The sequence below is a fragment of the Carassius gibelio genome, chromosome A2 (genome assembly GCF_023724105.1).
Source record: "Carassius gibelio isolate Cgi1373 ecotype wild population from Czech Republic chromosome A2, carGib1.2-hapl.c, whole genome shotgun sequence".
Lineage (NCBI taxonomy): Eukaryota > Metazoa > Chordata > Actinopteri > Cypriniformes > Cyprinidae > Carassius > Carassius gibelio.
In genome coordinates this window covers 3,883,520-3,903,252 of record NC_068372.1, presented here as the reverse complement: position 1 = coordinate 3,903,252, position 19,733 = coordinate 3,883,520, and the positions used below count along the sequence as shown (strand labels likewise).

General features: G+C 38.2%; 2 protein-coding genes across 6 annotated transcripts in view; both read left to right on the top strand.

The window, feature by feature from the left end:
- LOC128022199 (gastrula zinc finger protein XlCGF8.2DB-like) overlaps positions 1 to 2,322 on the top strand; it is a 46,056-nt gene extending 43,734 nt beyond the window's left edge. Inside the window, exon 4 of one of the 4 annotated variants that reach the window (XR_008185885.1) lies at positions 1,861 to 2,322. Coding sequence is in view for 2 of the 4 variants with exons in the window: in XM_052609541.1 (XP_052465501.1) it covers positions 718 to 1,523 (806 nt within the window). In the remaining 2 variants the exon portion in view is untranslated. Of the gene's footprint in view, positions 1 to 717 lie in introns of all 4 variants that reach the window. The other 3 variants (XM_052609541.1, XM_052609517.1, XM_052609531.1) reach the window with 3 other exon arrangements.
- The window catches only part of LOC128022167 (interferon-inducible GTPase 5), a 53,298-nt gene extending 36,577 nt beyond the window's left edge, over positions 1 to 16,721 (top strand). The window contains exons 2-4 of one of the 2 annotated variants that reach the window (XM_052609469.1): positions 11,942 to 12,007; positions 14,531 to 15,104; positions 15,197 to 16,720. In XM_052609469.1, the coding sequence (XP_052465429.1) occupies positions 14,531 to 15,104; positions 15,197 to 15,825 (1,203 nt within the window). In that variant the 5' untranslated portion in view covers positions 11,942 to 12,007 and the 3' untranslated portion in view covers positions 15,826 to 16,720. Of the gene's footprint in view, positions 1 to 11,941; positions 12,008 to 14,530; positions 15,105 to 15,196 lie in introns of both variants that reach the window. The other variant, XM_052609478.1, reaches the window with a different exon arrangement.
- Positions 16,722 to 19,733: the final 3,012 nt, after the last annotated feature.

Sequence of the window (19,733 nt, the reverse complement as noted above, 5' to 3'; positions counted from 1 at the left end):
GATTCAAGTGTACTGACCTACTTTTGATGTAGTCATCCAAAATGTGGCATATTCCGTCCGCGTTAGGCATTCCGTTTTTAAGACTGGATTCTTACGAACCAGACTGTGTTTCCGCATCCCGGAAATAATTAGGACGGTATGTCTCAGAATAGTCAGTGCAATTTGGGAAAGAAATCAGTTAAGTCTGTATGTGGATGTGTGTAAATTTTCAAATGTAATCTCCTTTGTAATCGTTAAAAATTTCATAAGTAACTGTAATTTAATTACTAATTTTTCCTTAGTAACTGTAACTAATAACAGTTACAATAATTTTGTAATTAAATTACGTAACGCTGTTACATGTAACTAGTTACTCCCCAACCCTGCTGAATTCAATGATGAACTGCCTTTAACTATCATTTTGCATTATTGAAACACTGTTTTCCTAATGAATGCTGTTCAGTGCTTTGACGCAATGTATTTTGTTTAAAGCGCTATATAAATAAAGGTGACTTGACTTGTTACTCATTTATATAGATCATATATATGTAATTCAATGCAGATTATTTCAAAGGGCCATTCAGAGTGCACTTTTAATTGTTCTAGAGGAAAGTCACGAGCTGAATGAAGTGGAGGAAGAACCTCGTGCGATCATAAACAGCTCAGAGACTGAAAATAAAGGCACACAGAAAACAGCACTGATCTGTCCTCACTGTGGAAAGACTTTCAGACAGAGAGGTCATCTTGAGGATCACATCAGGACTCACACCGGAGAGAAGCCTCACGCCTGCCTCCAGTGCGGGAAGAGCTTCACACACAAGGGAAACCTGAAGGATCACATGAGGATTCACTCGGGAGAGAGACGCTTCTCCTGTCAGCACTGCGGGAAGAGGTTCACACATAAAGCCAACCTCACGGATCACATCCGGATCCACACGGGAGAGAAGCCGTTCTCCTGCGATCAGTGCGGGAAGAGCTTCACACACGCCACCAGTCTGAAGACTCACCTGCTGTCTCACTCCGGAGAGCGGCCCTTCAGCTGCCATCAGTGCGGACAGAGCTTCATCCTAGCGGCGCACCTGAAGAGACACCTGCGGATCCACACCAACGAGAGACCACACGTGTGCTCCTTCTGCGGGAAGAGCTTCCTGTGGCTCTGCTACTTCAAAGACCACCAGAAGAAGCACTCGGGTGTGAAAGCTCACGTGTGCTCCGAGTGCGGCAGCGCCTTCACGAGAGCCAGCGAGCTGAAGATGCACCAGAGGACACACACCGGAGAGAAGCCCTACACCTGCTCGTGCTGCGGGAAGAGCTTCGCCGAGTCTGGAAACCTGAAGAAACACCAGCGCGTTCACACCGGAGAGAAGCCCTACCAGTGTCCCTCGTGCGCTGCCAGCTTCAGTCAGTTCAGCCATTTACTGAGACACCTAAAACACCAGAGCTGTCCGAAGCTGACGCAGTTCCTCTTCAGGCCTCCGGGGGACCAGTCCTCCTCAGCTCAAACACTCACCATTCACCCGAAGGAGGAGCTTCTGCCACAATAACACATCAGACTGAGACATTTATATTCATATGAGAAGACTAAGGTGAAGTTTGGGAGCAGAATGATTTTTATGTTTGTTTTTTTTTTTTTACAGGTGTTTCTTCTGCTCATCAGGGCTGCATTTGAATAAACGCTTTTCTTTTTCTTTTTTATTTATCAAAAAATTCTGAAATAAGTACCACAGTTTCCAAAGAAATATTTGTCAGCACAACTGTTGATGATTATAATATTAAATCAGTATATTAGAACGATTTCTGAAGATCATGTGACACTTTATACTGGAATAATTATGCTGAAAATACAGCTGCACATCACAGAAATAAATTATATTTTAAAAGGTATTAAAATAGAAAACATTATTTTATATTGTAATAACATTTTGCAAGATTACTATTTTTTTCTGTATTTTTAATCAAATAAATGCAGCTTTGATGAGCAGAAGAGACTTCTTTAAAAAAACATCACAAGTCTCACGGACTCCAGACTTTTGAGCGTTAGTGTACATCCCGCTGACAAACTCTAGAAAAGAAAAATAATTGTATTAAAAATAAAACATCTGTCGATTACTGTATCTTTTATTATATCGTGTTTTGTCTAAACAGAAGCTGACATATCAAACATCATCTGAGTGTAATGTTTAAAAGCATTTCTTCAGAGTGAAGATGAATAGATGAGAGTTGTTTTCTGTGCAAGAAGAGAAGTTTGGAGCAACGTTGGACACTTCAAAAAAATAAAAGCTTCAGTGCATCGCTCTGAACAAAAGACTTAATAAAAGTGCAATGCTTGTTCACCTTCAGAAACTCTTGTGGATACAGTTTCTTTGTCATTTATGTGCACTGGGTTTGCAAACATCAGATCTATGCTAGCTTTCAATGTAGAATTCACACTTCACATTTTAAATATTTAGTAAAGATATCCCTTTACTACATTAAACTATATACTGCCACAAAATACACAGCAAAACACAGTTTATTTTTATTAAATGTCTGTGTGTTTGAACCGGTATACAAATCATACAGTGGCTATAGAAAATAATCAACCCCTTTAAAATAAAAATAATGATATTGCTTTGCAGCCTGAAATGGAGATGGACACAGTTTTTGTTTTAGTTTGTATTTACTGCAAACTGTCCTCAAGCCTGAAGCTCTACTTTTAATATACTGCTTGATTCACCTATAGGTCATTAACATTTCTCCTGGAAAGCATCTAATATCTGATAAACTCCTTAAAGCACATTTAAATACATTTGAAATCTTTCTCAGCCCTCGTTGTGATAATTTGTGTCTCACACCTTTATATTAATTTAATGTTTTGTTCCTGGCTCTTCTAAGCTTTATAAGTCAGTGAATGGATGATATCCATTAGTCCAATAAAGCATAAACCTAGGGGTGGCTTAGGAGTGAGCTATGGGGAACTCCTTTATTTTTGTGTGAACTGTCCCTTTAAGCCCTGTCCCATCCTCCAGTTCAGTAGGTGGCAGTAATTAATCTTAATTTTTTGCTCACCGACAAAAAAAAACAACACACAGTCCATAGAAGAAGAACAATAACAACTGGACATCTTCTGTTGTGTTTGGTAAGTGCCGGTTTTAGTTTAGTTAAATCATTGTTCTCATAGTTTAGATGTGAATAATTGTAATGTCTATAAGGTGTATCTCTGTAACTAAAGTGGACTCAGAACTCTCTCCCTCTCTCTCTCTCTCTCTCTCTCTCTCTATATATATATATATATATATATTAATACTGTAGACTATATTACACATACAAAGTTTATTTTTGTATTTTTTCTTCCAGATCTGGTCCTCCATTCCGCATAACAGTGAGCTGTGTCATAAAGATGGAGTTTATTGAAGAGGAAAATAATGAGAATACATGCCATCAATGTGGAGAGAGCTTCACAAGTAAAAGAAGCCTAGAAGAACACAAGTATTCACACTGGAGACAAAACGTTTCAGTGCAGCAGGAGATTCACTCTTTCCAAAACTGCACTGATGCACAGAAAGAAGCAATGCCCACCAGCAATTACCTTTGTTTTACTTTATCGTTTGGGATTGTAAATGTGAACAGTACCCTTACGAAAAATAAGTTTATTCAAATGTGCTATAAGTATACTTATTTTAAAATAAAATTAGGAAAGTATGCTTTTAGTTTACTTTTTATGTACTCCTCAGAAATATACTTAAAATGACATTTATGTACACTTATACTTACAAAAAGTCTAAATATATTTGAGCTATACTCCTAGAATCCGTGTTTTCATTATTATACGGTAGAGGGCGCTAGTACACATCTTGTGTTAAACTTCTAGAGATGTACTTTTATTAAAGCATGAGCACTGTGAGGTTCATGGCTTCAATATAATCCTGAGTGTCTTCAAAAGTGTTTTCTTTTGGCCTTTTCTTGTCACCTAATGAGTGAATTTACTAATTTACTTACAAAATTATACACATGCTACAGTACTAATCAAGGGTAAATATATATATAATCAAGTGTAAGTAAATATATATATATATATCTATACCCAGAAATATTTAGACATAATAATCCATTCTTTAATTTACTTCCACCGCTTTGTGAGCTGATACCCATAAGAAATAATTATTTCTTCCATATTGATGTATCTTGTATAAATTCTGTCTTGATGAAGATTTAACATTCAGTAAATGTTAGAGGAACAGAAATGGAATCAGTTTATTTTAAGGGAGTCTCAATTCACTCAAATTTAACTGTAATAACCCCTGCTGTATAAACTGATACATGATCTGATGTCCTTTCACTAACATGTTAGTTTAGCTCAGTTTAGGCTGTGTTTTAACAAGCCACTTTTGAATCAAAGAACTGTCTATAAACTGTTAAATAAAGTACTATGATTTACTAATGTTATCTTGGTCCTTGAGATACTGTGAACCAGCATTGCGTTTACCACACTATGGGGAAAACTTTTCTCCAAACACTGAAGCCTGTCTGTGTACGGCCTTTATTTTCACAGAGCGTAACATTAAGGCCTCATGACTGCATCGTGATCCCATAACAATTATGAATGAAATGTACTGAACATGCCTATAGAGAAAAAAAAACTGTATTTAAGAGAGTACAGAAAAAAGATTCGAGAGATGGCTCTGCAGTTTTTCTCAGCTTTATTTCATCTGAAGAATAATGTCTATCTTCTGCCATCAAAATTCCTTACAGCACTGGCAGAAGCCACAAGACCTCTTCTGTCAGTTTAAATAAAGAACTGTTCTCTGAGCTTTTTGTCACTTTAATTAGACTGAATAAGCTCTTTTGCACTACAATCATTATATCTGCACTGTTTATTTACTTCTAGAAGCAAATCTTGTGCAAGAAAGTGTTCCTGTGTCTCAGAGGTAGAGCATTGCCTTAGCAGTGATAAAAGTTGTGGTTTCAATTCCCAGGGAACACATAAACTGATAAAAAAATTAGAGCCTGAATGCACTGTAACTATTGTAAGAGTAGATTTACTGTGTGAATATAGTTTCTGTTGCTGGATTTTTATTTTACTTCCTGTGACAAAAATATACAGAAAATGTGATCACCTGTTCAAATTTTTTGTTACGTCCTTCATACCTATATCAACACATCTTTGCCTGTTAGACAATTTGCATCCTATCGCAGTATTCTTAATTATGGGAAGGAGATTATTCCAAGCGTTACATCGAAAAATAATGTGATAAAATGTAACTTTCTGAATAACTACTTTTTACGCTGTTGCTTGCAGGGGATGTGCATCTGAATCCGGGCCCATGTGTGGACAAGATGGGTCAAGATTGGCAACATCAAACTACATTTGCTGGGAGTGTGTATCAGCGTTCGACTTCAGAGGATATTACCTTGAGATATGGTTATTTAATTGACGGTGATTTAATTGACATCCTTCTTTGTTGATTTAACAACGGTGACTACATTTCAGGCCAGCGTTCCACCAGGTGATGTTCCATTAATCTGGTAACTGGACTATCTGACCATAATATAATTTTGATTGTAAGAAAGATAACTAAAATCTGATTTTATTTAATATCTGAAAAGAAGGTAGAAAAATATAAAATACCTAAAAGTAATTTGGATAGTCTTGAAAAACAATTTAAAAAATAGACTGGGACACATTTAACATATGAGGGTATAGATCAAAATTCTACATCTTTTATGACTGAACAAATTGGTTAAAAAAACTTCCATTTACATCTCAATGTTAGCAGAACTGTTTGTATCTTTTGTTTTGTTTTTCAAAGTCTGAAAATAGAGATCTGGATCCAGATGTCACAGTTGCAGGTAAAAGGTTATCAGTAGTTCAAGAGTATAAATATCTATGTGTAATACTTGATTCACAACTAACATTTAAAAACAAGTTAAAATAGTTGGGAATAAAATACATTTTAATTTGTTACATTTTAGTTATATTAGAAATAATTTAACCACTGAGGCCTCAAAGTTATACATTAATGCTATGATTTTTTTCACATATGAATTACTGTCTCACCAATTGGACACAGACAGCTGGGACTATTCTGCAATCAAACGAAAGACTTGAAAATAAAAGGTCTAATTCATAGCATTGTGAAATTTTAACTAAATATGGATTTTTAAGTTGGGAAAATATGATTAAATTTGCTGATATTTGACTTGTGTTCAAAATTTTGCATGGTTTGGCTCCGCTTCCACTTAATAAATTGATCAGGAAAAATGTAAATTCTTTTACTACTGCCATTAGAGGGGACTGTATAAGGGGCAGTTCACATATCGCGTCTTTTGCGCGCTCAAGTTCGTTATTTCCAATGTAGGCGCGCGGAATGCGCATTCATAATGGAAGCTCGTTTTTTCCATCATTTATATATATATAAAAATATATATTTACAAATGTGTTTAATGTCACAAACACAACTCTACCTGGCATTTATTTGTGTACCGCTGTCTGTGCATTTGTAAATTACTGCACGCATTTGTGGATCGCTTCCTGTGCATTTGTGGATTTGAAACACTTCTAGCGTCGACGTGCAGATAAATCCACAAATAAGTGGACTCCACCCACCGTCTACTTAACCCAATCAGACAACGCCCATGTTGCACTGACCAATCGCAGCACGCTCTCTCTCCAACCAATCACGTTTTGCCTAACAACCAGGGCGGGATCAGACACATGAACGCGAGTCACTCGCTACAGTCTCTTCAACATGGCCGATCAAGAGGAGTAAAGACAGGTGAGTGATGCTAACACAGTAATTAACTGAAGTTTTACCAGGTTCTTGATATGTCATCATTTGTCATAACTAGTGAGGTAGTTTGACAATTTACACCATGATTTAATAAGTTATTATTTGCTCTCAAGCACCATTTCGAAGACTGTCGCATTTGTCTGCCACATACATCAAGGGTGTCTTCATTCTAAAATGGACCATTATTCATTGTGAGGTGTAAATTGTTGTAATTTCTTTACTTTTGAATTTCTTTACTTGTGGCCTACAAAATGCGACCTCCTTGAGAAAGCAGCCATCGAAACAGTCAGCGGATTTATTTTACATTTAGAATTACTGAATTAGTTTATTAGATTAAATAAACTATTACTTAATATTGAGTGCAAGATGAAGAATATGTGAAGCTGCGGGTAGATTCGATGTGCGCCTGTAGTAAGGTTGCCAACTGCCCTAATTATACAGATATACGTTTGGGGTAAGATCTTCCACTGCATATTACATGAGACTCGGTTTTATTCCCCCTTGTCACCCCCCGCAGTGGCATCGTCTCAGATACTACGAGTATGTGTGAACTGAGGGTCATAAGCTGTTGTTACGTTACCTGGAATGCATGACATGTTAATTGAAATTAACTGTCGAAAAGAACCAGTTTTCGAAAAAAGAACCTGACTTCCCATCACTAGTGAAAAGTTGGCTTTCCTCATTATTATGTTCCCTTGTATATAACTGGAACGGTTACTCCATGCACCTTTAAACTACAGTCTGTTCAGTTAAATATTTGACTGCAGTTTGTGTTTACTTACTGTTTGTTCAGGGCCTTTCTGCACAAGGTGAAAGTGCTGCTCGGGCATTAGTGCAGATCATCGCCAGGGATCTGACACCAGGGCCAAGCCGCTCCACTAATTACTATTATATATAATGCTCATTACTGTAGTAACATCCAAAATAAAACTATAACGTTATTTGTAATTGAACTAGTGTTTCCCAGTTTTCTACCTCTCTGGTGTTTTCTGAACCCATCCGTCCGTCTGTGTTATTAATTTTTTTTTTTTTAAGGTAATTAAATGACCACTTGGTCATGTAGCATGTTACATTTAAAAATATTGTTGGAATATTTGCTATCTGCTAAAAATAAAAAAATCTAAAGTACTGTGCTGTATTTACCAATTAGACTAATATTTCATTGTGAACAAGGTTTACTGCATTGATCAAAATGTTCTGTGTTTGTTATTATGCATTGTAGGACAGTGAGGCAGCAAATGACAGACTAATCCACTTTCTGAAGCTTGGATTACCCCAGGAAAACATCAGTAACATTTTAGGTGTCACTCATACAACTATCGTTCGTCGGATGAGAGAATGTGTTTGGCCAGAGAGAGAATCCAATAATTAACCCTGAGGTAATTATTTCTTCTTACAATGCTTTATTGGTTTTGCTCTGTTAGATTAACCCCCCATATTTAAAATGATTTATTTGTTTACCTTTAGATGGAGTATTCAGACTCAATGGCAGTTGAACAAGATGGTGGAGATGCTGACGATGTTCACTTTGCAGTCAACGTGCCTGTAATTCACAGGCCACAACTCACAAATGAGCAAATTGACCCACTGCAAGTGTCTGATTCATTTGGAGTAGTTGTATACCTCAAGACTCTCACATATGTACAGACTTTGATTGAATAAAGGGATATTTGAAGGTTTATTTCTGCTGCTCTAATTTTGACAGCAAGGTTGTAAATGTGTATATATAGTTGTATCTTAAGTAAAACTTGTGGAAACAACCTTTTAAGACATGTAAAATAATTAAATTTATTTTAAAATGTTATTGAAGTACTTTATTTATTATTATTACTTGTACATAGAAAAAAAATTACATAGAACCAGTGTCCAGAATTAAATGAGTCCAAATCCAGTGGAGGATGTGTTAGCACAAGCTTGCAATGTAGATGCAAAGTTATCCATTGTGGTTATTTCAGCTGGTATCATCAGGGTCCTGCTGCAGGTAGAAGCCTTGAAGTATCTTCCATTCCAAACATTTACCTGGAGATTCTTGGATGGGACTTCCCATCCAGTCCAAAATGATGTAAGCTTTTGTAGCTGGTCTGTAGTAACTGTGTGGAAAAATAATCAGAAGATGCATACAAACAACTCTTAACATTTTATGGAAGGTTGTATGCATTAAAACTGTCAAACTGCAATGAGTCTTAGAATGAGAAGTTTGAAAAATACTTTTTACAGGATTTATATTGTAATTAAGCCATTTATAATACATATTAAAACAATAAATATCGCTAATTTGATTTGCAAAGTATTAATAAAAAATATAATTTTAAGAACATCTAAGTGTACTCAACTGTGCTCTTTTGAGACACCATAAACTAAAATGTGCTTTTAATATACTACCTCTATTTAAAACAATATGTATTTAGTTACCACTTGTAGTACAAGAAGTTCAGTTGGACTATAAGTGGTAACTAAATACATGTTATTAATACTTCCAATCATAGTAACCTGAACGACATACCAATTTTTCCTCAAATGTGCTTTATAATAAATTACAATAAATCTATGAACAGGCTGTGGTCATGTCATGCATTCCAGGTAACGTAACAACAGCTTATGACCCTCAGTTCACACATACTCGTAGTATCTGAGACGATGCCACTGCGGGGGGTGACAAGGGGGAATAAAACCGAGTCTCATGTAATATGCAGTGGAAGATCTTACCCCAAACGTATATCTGTATAATTAGGGCAGTTGGCAACCTTACTACAGGCGCACATCGAATCTACCCGCAGCTTCACATATTCTTCATCTTGCACTCAATATTAAGTAATAGTTTATTTAATCTAATAAACTAATTCAGTAATTCTAAATGTAAAATAAATCCGCTGACTGTTTCGATGGCTGCTTTCTCAAGGAGGTCGCATTTTGTAGGCCACAAGTAAAGAAATTCAAAAGTAAAGAAATGACAACAATTTACACCTCACAATGAATAATGGTCCATTTTAGAATTAAGACACCCTTGATGTATGTGGCAGACAAATGCGACAGTCTTCGAAATGGTGCTTGAGAGCAAATAATAACTTATTAAATCATGGTGTAAATTGTCAAACTACCTCACTAGTTATGACAAATGATGACATATCAAGAACCTGGTAAAACTTCAGTTAATTACTGTGTTAGCATCACTCACCTGTCTTTACTCCTCTTGATCGGCCATGTTGAAGAGACTGTAGCGAGTGACTCGCGTTCATGTGTCTGATCCCGCCCTGGTTGTTAGGCAAAACGTGATTGGTTGGAGAGAGAGCGTGCTGCGATTGGTCAGTGCAACATGGGCGTTGTCTGATTGGGTTAAGTAGACGGTGGGTGGAGTCCACTTATTTGTGGATTTATCTGCACGTCGACGCTAGAAGTGTTTCAAATCCACAAATGCACAGGAAGCGATCCACAAATGCGTGCAGTAATTTACAAATGCACAGACAGCGGTGCACAAATAAATGCCAGGTAGAGTTGTGTTTGTGACATTAAACACATTTGTAAATATATATTTTTATATATATATAAAAATATATATTTACATATAATGGTTAGAGGGTTGTGGCCTAATGGTTAGAGGGTTGGACTCCCAATCAAAGGGTTGTGGGTTCTAGTCTTGGGCCGGACGGAATTGTGGGTGGGGCGAGTGCATGTACAGTTCTCTCTCCACCTTCAATACCACGACTTAGGTGCCCTTGAGCAAGGCATCGAACCCCCGACTGCTCCCCGGGCGCCGCAGCATAAATGGCTGCCCACTGCTCCGGGTGTGTGCTCACAGTGTGTGTGTGTGTGTGTTCACTGCTCTGTGTGTGTGCATTTCGGATGGGTTAAATGCAGAGCACAAATTCTGAGTATGGGTCACCATACTTGGCTGAATGTCACTTCACTTTTTTTTTTATTTGCAAATCTCATTTTATTTATTTGTGCGTTTTATATTTTTTTGTGAAACTCTTTACATTTATTTGTGAATTTGATATATTTTTGTGAATCTCGTTACATTTATTTATGGATAATAATCTATTTATTTGGAATAATGCAACAATTCTGACCCCATACAATACTAGCAATTAGCACAAAATATGTACTTATTAAATAAGTTAATTGCCCATTAGGCAATGTATTAGAAAAGTATGAATTAGTAGAATATCCAGTGTTATGAAAACTACATAGAATAAACGCCTATACCTAGTGTATTTATGGCAAACTTTTACGGTAATATTGCATTTATGGGCTACATAAATTTCACCTCAATATATGTTAGCCTGAAATTAATGCATATGCCTGGGATGAATGCAATTTCCAATGATAAACTTCTGGGATTTTGGAGCACCCACCTGTAAAAGTGCTTAACCGTAGGTCAACATAACTACAATGCGTTCTTTGATTCGCGGTCTTATTCTGCCCTCTAGTGGCTCATACTGAACTTAACACAAGCCTTAACATAATGAGACTTATGTCGAAATAACGACATAATAAGTCGAAATAACGACATAATAAGTCGAAATAACGACATAATAAGTCGAAATAACGACATAATAAGTCGAAATAACGAGTTATTATGTCGAAATAACGACTTAATAAGTCGAAATAACGAGTTATTATGTCGAAATAACGACTTAATAAGTCGAAATAACGAGTTATTAAGTCAAAATAACGACTTAACTCGAAATAACGACTTAATAAGTCGAAATAACGACTTAATAAGTCGAAATAACGAGTTATTATGTCGAAATAACGACTTAATAACTCGAAATAACGACTTAATAAGTCGAAATAACGAGTTATTATGTCGAAATAACGACTTAATAACTCGAAATAACGAGATAAGTTTCCTTTTTTTTTTCTCCACCATGCGGTTCAGGGCTTCCGTAAGATATAAACGCACAATTGCGAGAGAGAGAAAAAAAATCTGATTTTATATCGCGCAAAAAGTTGAATTCTGAATAAATGACTGGCAATTGCGAGTTTACAATATCTGTCACGATGATATTCCCGCAATTCTGAGGAAAAAAGAATAATCGGGAGATAAAAAAAGTCGCAATGACCTTTATTTTTATTTTTTATTATTAAGTGTCGAAAACGGTTCTCTATAAATGTAACATGGATGATGAAGGGTAATTTTGCAATTATTTGCACATCTTGATTGAACTTATTTCAAAATTTTCTTTGTACAGAAGTCAATTTGACATTTGTGAAGGAAACAGCACTGTCTTCTCAGTCTTATAATTCCTGAATCAAAGGTGAGATTGAAAACATGTAAGAGTCAGTTTTCAAACAATAGCAATTTATTGTTTTATTTTTGCATTTTCATTTAAGATTTACATTTTAGAATCAGTGTGAAAACACACAAGGAATTTGTGTTTTTTTAGACACATAGAGGTGCTTCTCAATAAATTAGAATGTCAAAATGTAATTATTTTGTTCTTTTAATTGATGATTTTGGCTCACATTTAACAAAAACCCACCAATTCACAATCTCAACAAATTAGAATACCTCATAATTAATAAAAAACAATTAGAGAATGGTTTGCCTTCTGGAAAGTATGTCCATGTACTGTACATGTTCTCAATACTTGGTAGGGGCTCCTTCTGCTTTAATTACTGCCTCAGTTCGGCGTGGCATGGAGGAGATCAGTTTGTGGCACTGCTGAGGTGGTCTGGAAGCCAAAGAAACATCTTTGACAGTGGCCTTCAGCTCATCTGCATTGTTTGGTCTCTTGTTTCTAAATTCCTCCTGATAATAGCCCATACATTCTCTCTGGGGTTCAGGTCTGGAGAGTTTGCTGGCCAGTCGAGCACACCAACACCATGGTCATTTAATCAACTTTTGGCACTTTGGCAGAATGGGCAGGTGTTAAATCTTGCTGGTAAATTAAATCAGCATCTTCAAAAAGCTGGTCAGCAGAAGGAAGCATGAAGTGCTCCAAATTTTCTTGGTAAATGGGTGCAGTGACAATGGATCAACTCCAGCAGATGACATTGCTCCCCAAATCATCACAGACTGTGGAAACTTAACACTAGACTTCAAGCAACTTGGGCTATAAGCTTCTCCACCCTTCCTCCAGACTCTAGGACCTTGGTTTCCAAATGAAACACAAAACTTGCTCTCATCTGAAAGAGTTATTCTCCTCCTTAGCCCTGGTAAGATGCCTCTGACATTGTCTGTGGTTCAGGAGTGGCTTAACAAGAGGAATACGACAACTGTAGCCAAATCTCTTGACACGTCTGTGTGTGGTGGCTCTTGGTGCCTTGACCCCAGCCTCAGTCCATTCCTTGTGAAGTTCACTCAAATTACTGAATCGATTTTGCTTGACAATCCTTATAAGACTGCGGTTCTCTCGGTTGGTTGTGCATCTTTTCTTCCACACTTTTTCCTTCCAGTCAACTTTCTGTTAACATGCTTGGATACAGCACTCTGTGAACAGCCAGCTTATTGCCAATACATTTTTGTGGCTTACACTCCTTGTGAAGAGTGTTAATGGTTGTCAGAGATACTTTGAAGGCTCAGGAAATCTTTGCAGGTATTTTGAATCGATTAGCATGTCATCATATTCTAATTTGTGGAACTGGTGGGGTTTTGTTAAATGTGAGCCAAAATCATCACAATTAAAAGAACCAAAGACTTAAACGACTTCAGTCCGTGTGCACTGAATTTAATACATGAGTTTCACAATTTTAGTTGGATTACTGAAATAATTGAACTTTTCCACGACATTCTAAATTTATTGAGAAGCACCTGTACATACATATGACACAAGAACAGAAAGAACAATTTAATAAGTCTAAAGAAAAAAAAGAAAAATAAATAATAATAATGTGGTAAAATCTGGAAAATAAGATTTATGTACAGATCTGTGCATTATTTACTGTACAGTTGTATAAATAGGAATATGCATATATATTTACATAATATACTTGAAAAAATGTCAATTGCTGGAAATAGAGGATATTTCAGATTGATGTGCATATTTAATTTGCAGAAGCACAATATTACTTTGAAGCGTGCAGGGCAATTAATTTTGAACTTGAAAAAAAGTTAAATATATTTGTACATATTTATTTGTATATTTGTAACTACATAATAAAATGTTTAGTTGACAGACCATTTGACCTCCCAACAGATAAAACAGGACATCAAATCTGAGTTAAAATAGGCCAAGTCAGAGAAAGTGGCATCTGACATTTAAAATAGGCTAAAACTGTTCATTAGCACTGCATTAACCTTAACACAAACTCTGGAAAGCCTCATTTGATAACATTCATATAGCTGCATGACCAAATGGCATTTCAGGCTGTCAAAATGCCATAACATTAGAATCTTTTTCCTTCTGTGCAAAGATCATCTCATAGCTGGATTCTGAATGAAGAAAGAAGACTGCCACAGCTGGCTTGATGAATGGTTTCTGCAGGCTGGGTGCCGCCAGTGACCTCCAAGTCAGAGACCTGCTCTGTTCTTTCCTGAAGTTCACAATGAGCTCACTATCTACTGCCTCTCTACTGCCACTTCTTAGTCAAAATATTCTGAGGAAACAGCGCTCAGCACTGACTGAGACAAAATGCCATTTGTCTATGCAGCTCATAAATGTTATCAAATCAGGCCTCAGTAATTTGGAGAAACAGAGTTTCCCATAATCTAAAAATTAATGTAATGCTCATTCTCATAATATCAGGATACAAAGATTAAGTTAGTTATGGAGCAATTTCTTTTGTATAAAATTTTTGAATTTGACTTGTTTTTTTTTTGTGGTTATTGTTGTTTTTAGATGGCTATGTTTGATGATTATGATATAATAACTCTGGAGGACCTTGAAGATATTAAAGAATCCATATCTACCCAGGATCTCCCAACAGCTGTAAACACAATCAAAGAAGTCCTTGAAAAACAGGATCTTGTAGAACTTAACATTGGTGTGACGGGGGAGTCAGGTTCTGGAAAATCTACGTTTGTGAATGCATTCAGGGGTTTAGGGGATGAAGAAGAGGACTCTGCGATAACTGGCCCTGTAGAAACCACTAAAGAGCCTAAAGCTTATTTTCACCCAAAATATAAAAATGTGAAAGTGTGGGATCTTCCTGGCATTGGAACACGAAACTTCAAAGCTGATGAGTATCTTAAACTTGTTGAGTTTGAACGTTATGATTTTTTCATCATCATCGCTTCAGATCGGTTCAGAGAATGCCACATTCTGCTGGCCAAAGAGATCAAGAGAATGGGGAAAAGGTTTTATTTTGTTCGTTCCAAGATTGACCAAAGCATTGATGCTGAGAAGAAGAGTAAGAAGAAAAGCTTTGACCAGAAAAAGACATTGGATACCATCCGAGAGGACTGTGAAACAGGTTGGTTGTTCAGTTCACACGGTTTTTGTTAATAGTTTATTATAAAAAATTTAATGACTTATTTCATGATGCACTTTCCTATTTCTGTCTAGGTCTGAAAAACATTGGTATACAGGATCCTGTTGTGTTTTTGATCTCTAGCTTCGAGCTCGGCAACTATGATTTAAATCTTCTGCAGGAGAAAATGGAGCATGAGCTTCCACAGCACAAGAGACGTGTGCTGCTGTTGGCTTTGCCGAATATCACACAGGAGATCAATGATAAAAAGAAGAAAGTATTAGAGGAAAACATTGGAAAAGTTGCCTTACTGTCTGCTTTGGTGGCTACAGTCCCTGTTCCTGGTCTTTCAGTTGCTGTGGATTTTGCCATTGTTAAAAAGGAGATAGAACGATACCACAGTGTCTTTGGTCTGGATGATCCATCCCTGCAGATGCTCTGTGAAAGATCTGGGAAGACCACTGATGAATTCAAAAGTTTAATGAAGTCCCCACTGATTGGTGGGATAAACCCAGCTTCATTATTACCCTTAGCGGGTGCTGCATCCCTGGTTCTGGCTGAAAATGGACTTGAGTATGTTGTGAGTCTCATACCCTTACTTGGTTCTGTGGTGGCAGGAGGAATGTCCTATATGACAGTCTCAAAAATGCTGAAGAGAGCTCTGAATGACATAGCAGAAGATGCCAGAATCGTGCTCATGGCTTCAGTGCAGACTGAAGTGTAAACACAGAATGTGACACAGAAACTACATGTATTCAAGTAGCATCTGCTTTTATTCAAATTCAATTTCTGTTAGTTAACTAAATGTGATCTTGCATTTCTTATTTCTTTAACTGAAATTTACAACTGAATGCTACAATCATGATACATTACATTTCAAAACATTGTATTCAGTTATTTCCTAAATATGATATAAGGCAAACGTTTGACTATAATTTCAATTTGATTCCTTTTGAGGAACAGTACTCGTTTTGCTTACGTGTCCAAGATAAAGATCAGAACAGGATGTTCACATGTACTGTACAGGTTTTAACAATTTATTGAATGGCAGTAAAATGAAAACAAGTTTAGACCAATGAAAACTCAAAGTGTTTTTGCTGCACCTATATTTACATTTACAGCAGGTTATGTTTTACAACATACTGCATGCATAGTAATAAATTATACAACTTATGTTTTATGCTTTGTAAACAAAACTGTCAGTGTCAGTAAAGTTTCACTGACTCACACTTACATCTACAACCTCACTCCTACAGGTTAATGCCACTTCATAAGTGTGTTTGATCAGGAATTGAATTAAACTACTAATATAAAAAAAATGTCTCATCTTATTTTTATTATAGTTTTTCTTAACAATAAAAGAACACAATAATGTGTTCTTTATTCTTCCCTCAGTTACACCCATTTAACCCATTTACAGCATATCATTTAATACAATTAGGTATAAATGATATATTATGCTTATACTAATTTAACCCAATACAACTTCATTTTGCATACTAAGGTTTATTATAACATTACTGTATTTTTGATCAAATTAAGTGTTTGTGATTAAGTGTCTAACCAAGCAGATATAAATAAACTTCATAATAGTAATAACTTGCAACAAGTGTGATGTGACATTATTTGAAATCAGGTGAGATGCACATTGAACAACTCACTGTTAGAGTATGTTAAATGAATGCTTACATGTGTGTGTGTGTATATATATATATATATATATATATATATATATATATATATATATATATATATATATATTGCTGTTCAACTAAGATCCTTTGCACAGATGTCGTCTCCATTTGAAGTCAGTTGTTTTTACTCGCTTTGGACAACCCAGTGGTTTTTGCAATTATATTTAGGACACCTCATGTAAACAAGGATTTTCTTAATGAATTTGCTGAATTCATGGGGAAAATTTTCATCAATCATAATAGAATCCTGATCCTGGGGGGTTTTAACATTCACGTCTGCTGTAAATATAAGCCACTTTCAAAAGACTTTCTTAATTTATTTACTGGACACTTTTGACTTTCTGCAATGGGTGTCTGGACAAACTCATGTTCAGGGCCACATTCTGGACTTGGGGCTGGAGTGAGTTGCTGGGGCCGGGCGAGCTCGCTGCCGGCCGCCCACGATATGGAGGGGCGGCTGCCGTCCGTGAGGGAGCGGAGGAGTCGGCGCAGTTCGCCAGGGGGCCGGAGCCTGCTGCCATCCGCCGGAACGGGGAGGAGCAGGGAACGGGGGACTCCTGCCAGCTGGCCAAAACCAGAGGAGCCATCACCGGAGTGTAGTGCCATCCGCCGAGGGCCGTCCAGTGCCACCGCCAGGCCCCGCAGAGGAGATGACCCAATTTTTTTTTTTCTCTCGCCTCTCTCGTCTCTGTCGCTCCTCCTTCCATCTCCTTTTCTCTCGCCTTGTCTGTCCTACCCACAGGTTCCTGCAGGTGCCCGTGAGCGGTCCCCCCCGGAGGATGGGGGGGTGGGGGTGGGGAGTAGAGCGCAGTCTCGAGGGTACCCCCCCGGTCTGCGAGGGGTGATGGAGGTATGTGGCGAGTGGGGCGGGGCCGAGAGGCGTGGGAACAAGGAGTGAGGCCAGGTGTAATGATTGGAGATGAGCTGCACCTGCACCCCACCGCCGGCCTTGAGTCCCACGTAGGAGATGGAAGGATATAAAACTGGAGCGATGACCGTGAAGGACGAAAGAGGACCAGGCCTGGGCAATATTTTATGTTTGCTTTTTATTTTGTGCGCACCAGTCGTCCGTGAGGGGCTGGTGCGCTGTTTTGTGTTTATTTTTCTCATTAAAGTTTCAGTTTGATTGTGCGCCGGTTCCCGCCTCCTTCTTCCGGATGATTAGGAAGTTTTTATCATTACACTACACTTGCCACGGTGCATCTTAAAAAAAAACAAACAAGTTTGGATCCTACATTACGGCTAACTTTCATCTTATTTCAAACTTGACTTTTCTTTCCAAAATTTTTGACAGAAAGTGGTTCTAAATCAACTACAATCTTATTTGACTATCAATTAAATCTCTGAAAAATTTCAATCTGGTTTTAAATCTTGTCACAGTACTGAGTCAGCTCTCTTAAGAGTTTTGAAGGATACTTGTGATGACTGGGTGAAGGAGAAGCTGGAAACAAGTGCAAGTATGAACAAATATTTAATGAAGACAAAAACAAAACAAACTAGAACACAAACAACGCTGGGAAGACGATAATCCAAGATGGTGGAATGTGGTGAGTAATCCAGATGGTGGTGGTGAGTTGGTAGCAGGAGAGGGTGGCACAGGAACTGCGGGGAAGCGAGCCGAAGGTAAGTCATGGTGCTTGTGGTGGTTGCGGAAGAGTGGACGAGGTTCCGGGGGAAGACACAGACATCCAACAAACGCAGAACACAACAGAAGGCAAACATGGTTAACGACATGAAACAACGCTCTCACAAACACAAGACGTGAGACAAGCCATTATACATAGAGGGTAATGAGTGACAGCTGCTGCTGATGACAATTAACGGAGACGCCCACAAGCTAATCAATGCAGACGCGAAAAACACAGACTTCACCACAAAGTGCAAAACCCAGAGATCACGGTTTACCGACCATGACAGTACCCCCCCCCCCCCTCTAAGAACGCCTCCTGGAGTTCCCAGAAGGGCCTACCTGCTGATTATAATCAACAATAAGGGAGTGATCCAGTATGTCTCTAGCAGGCACCCAACTCCTCCGGAACGTAAACTTCCCAGTCCACCAGGTACTGGAATCCTCGCCCCCTCCGTCTGGAGTCCAGAATACGATTAACCGAATATGTCGGTTCCCCATCAACGGGACGCGGCGGTGGGGGAACCGGAAGGCGGGATGTATCCTCCTGTACGCTGGAGGTAGTTTGAGGCAGACTGTCACCGGACTAATGATCTTGGTGATAGTAAACGGGCCAATAAATTTGGGAGCTAACTTGTTAGATACGGATCACAGAGGAATGTTATTGGTAGAAAGCCACACTTTTTGACCCACGACGTGACCTTAGTGCGCTCCCTCACCCGGAGCAGAGTCTCGCGGGCTCTGGTCCAGGTGGGGCGGCACCTCTGGACAAACGCGTGAGTGGAGGGGACCACAACTTCAGATTCCAGACTGGGAAAAACTGGTGGCTGGTAACCTAAGCTGCACTGAAACGGAAAAAGGCCCGTGGCTGACACTGGTAATGAATTTTGAGTGTACTCCACCATAGAGAGTTGTTGGCTCCAGGAAGAAGGATTCTTGGAGACCAAACATCGCAACGTCCTCTCTAAATCTTGGTTGGCTCGCTCAGACTGTCCGTTACTCTGGGGATGATAACCCGAAGACAGACTAACTGATGCTCCTAGCAACTTACAAAACTCTTTCCAAAATTTGGATATAAATGGAGATACCCTGTCAGAAACCACATCTACCGGGAGGCCATGAAGCCGAAAGACATGATCTAGGACAGTGACCGCTGTCTCCTTGGCTGTCGGCAATTTGGGCAAGGGAATGAAATGTGCAGTCTTCGAGGACCGGTCCACACTATGGTCAAAACGACCATCATGCTATTAGAGGGCGGGAGGGTGGTAACAAAATCTAATGCGATGTGGGACCAGGGTATCGAAGGTCCCA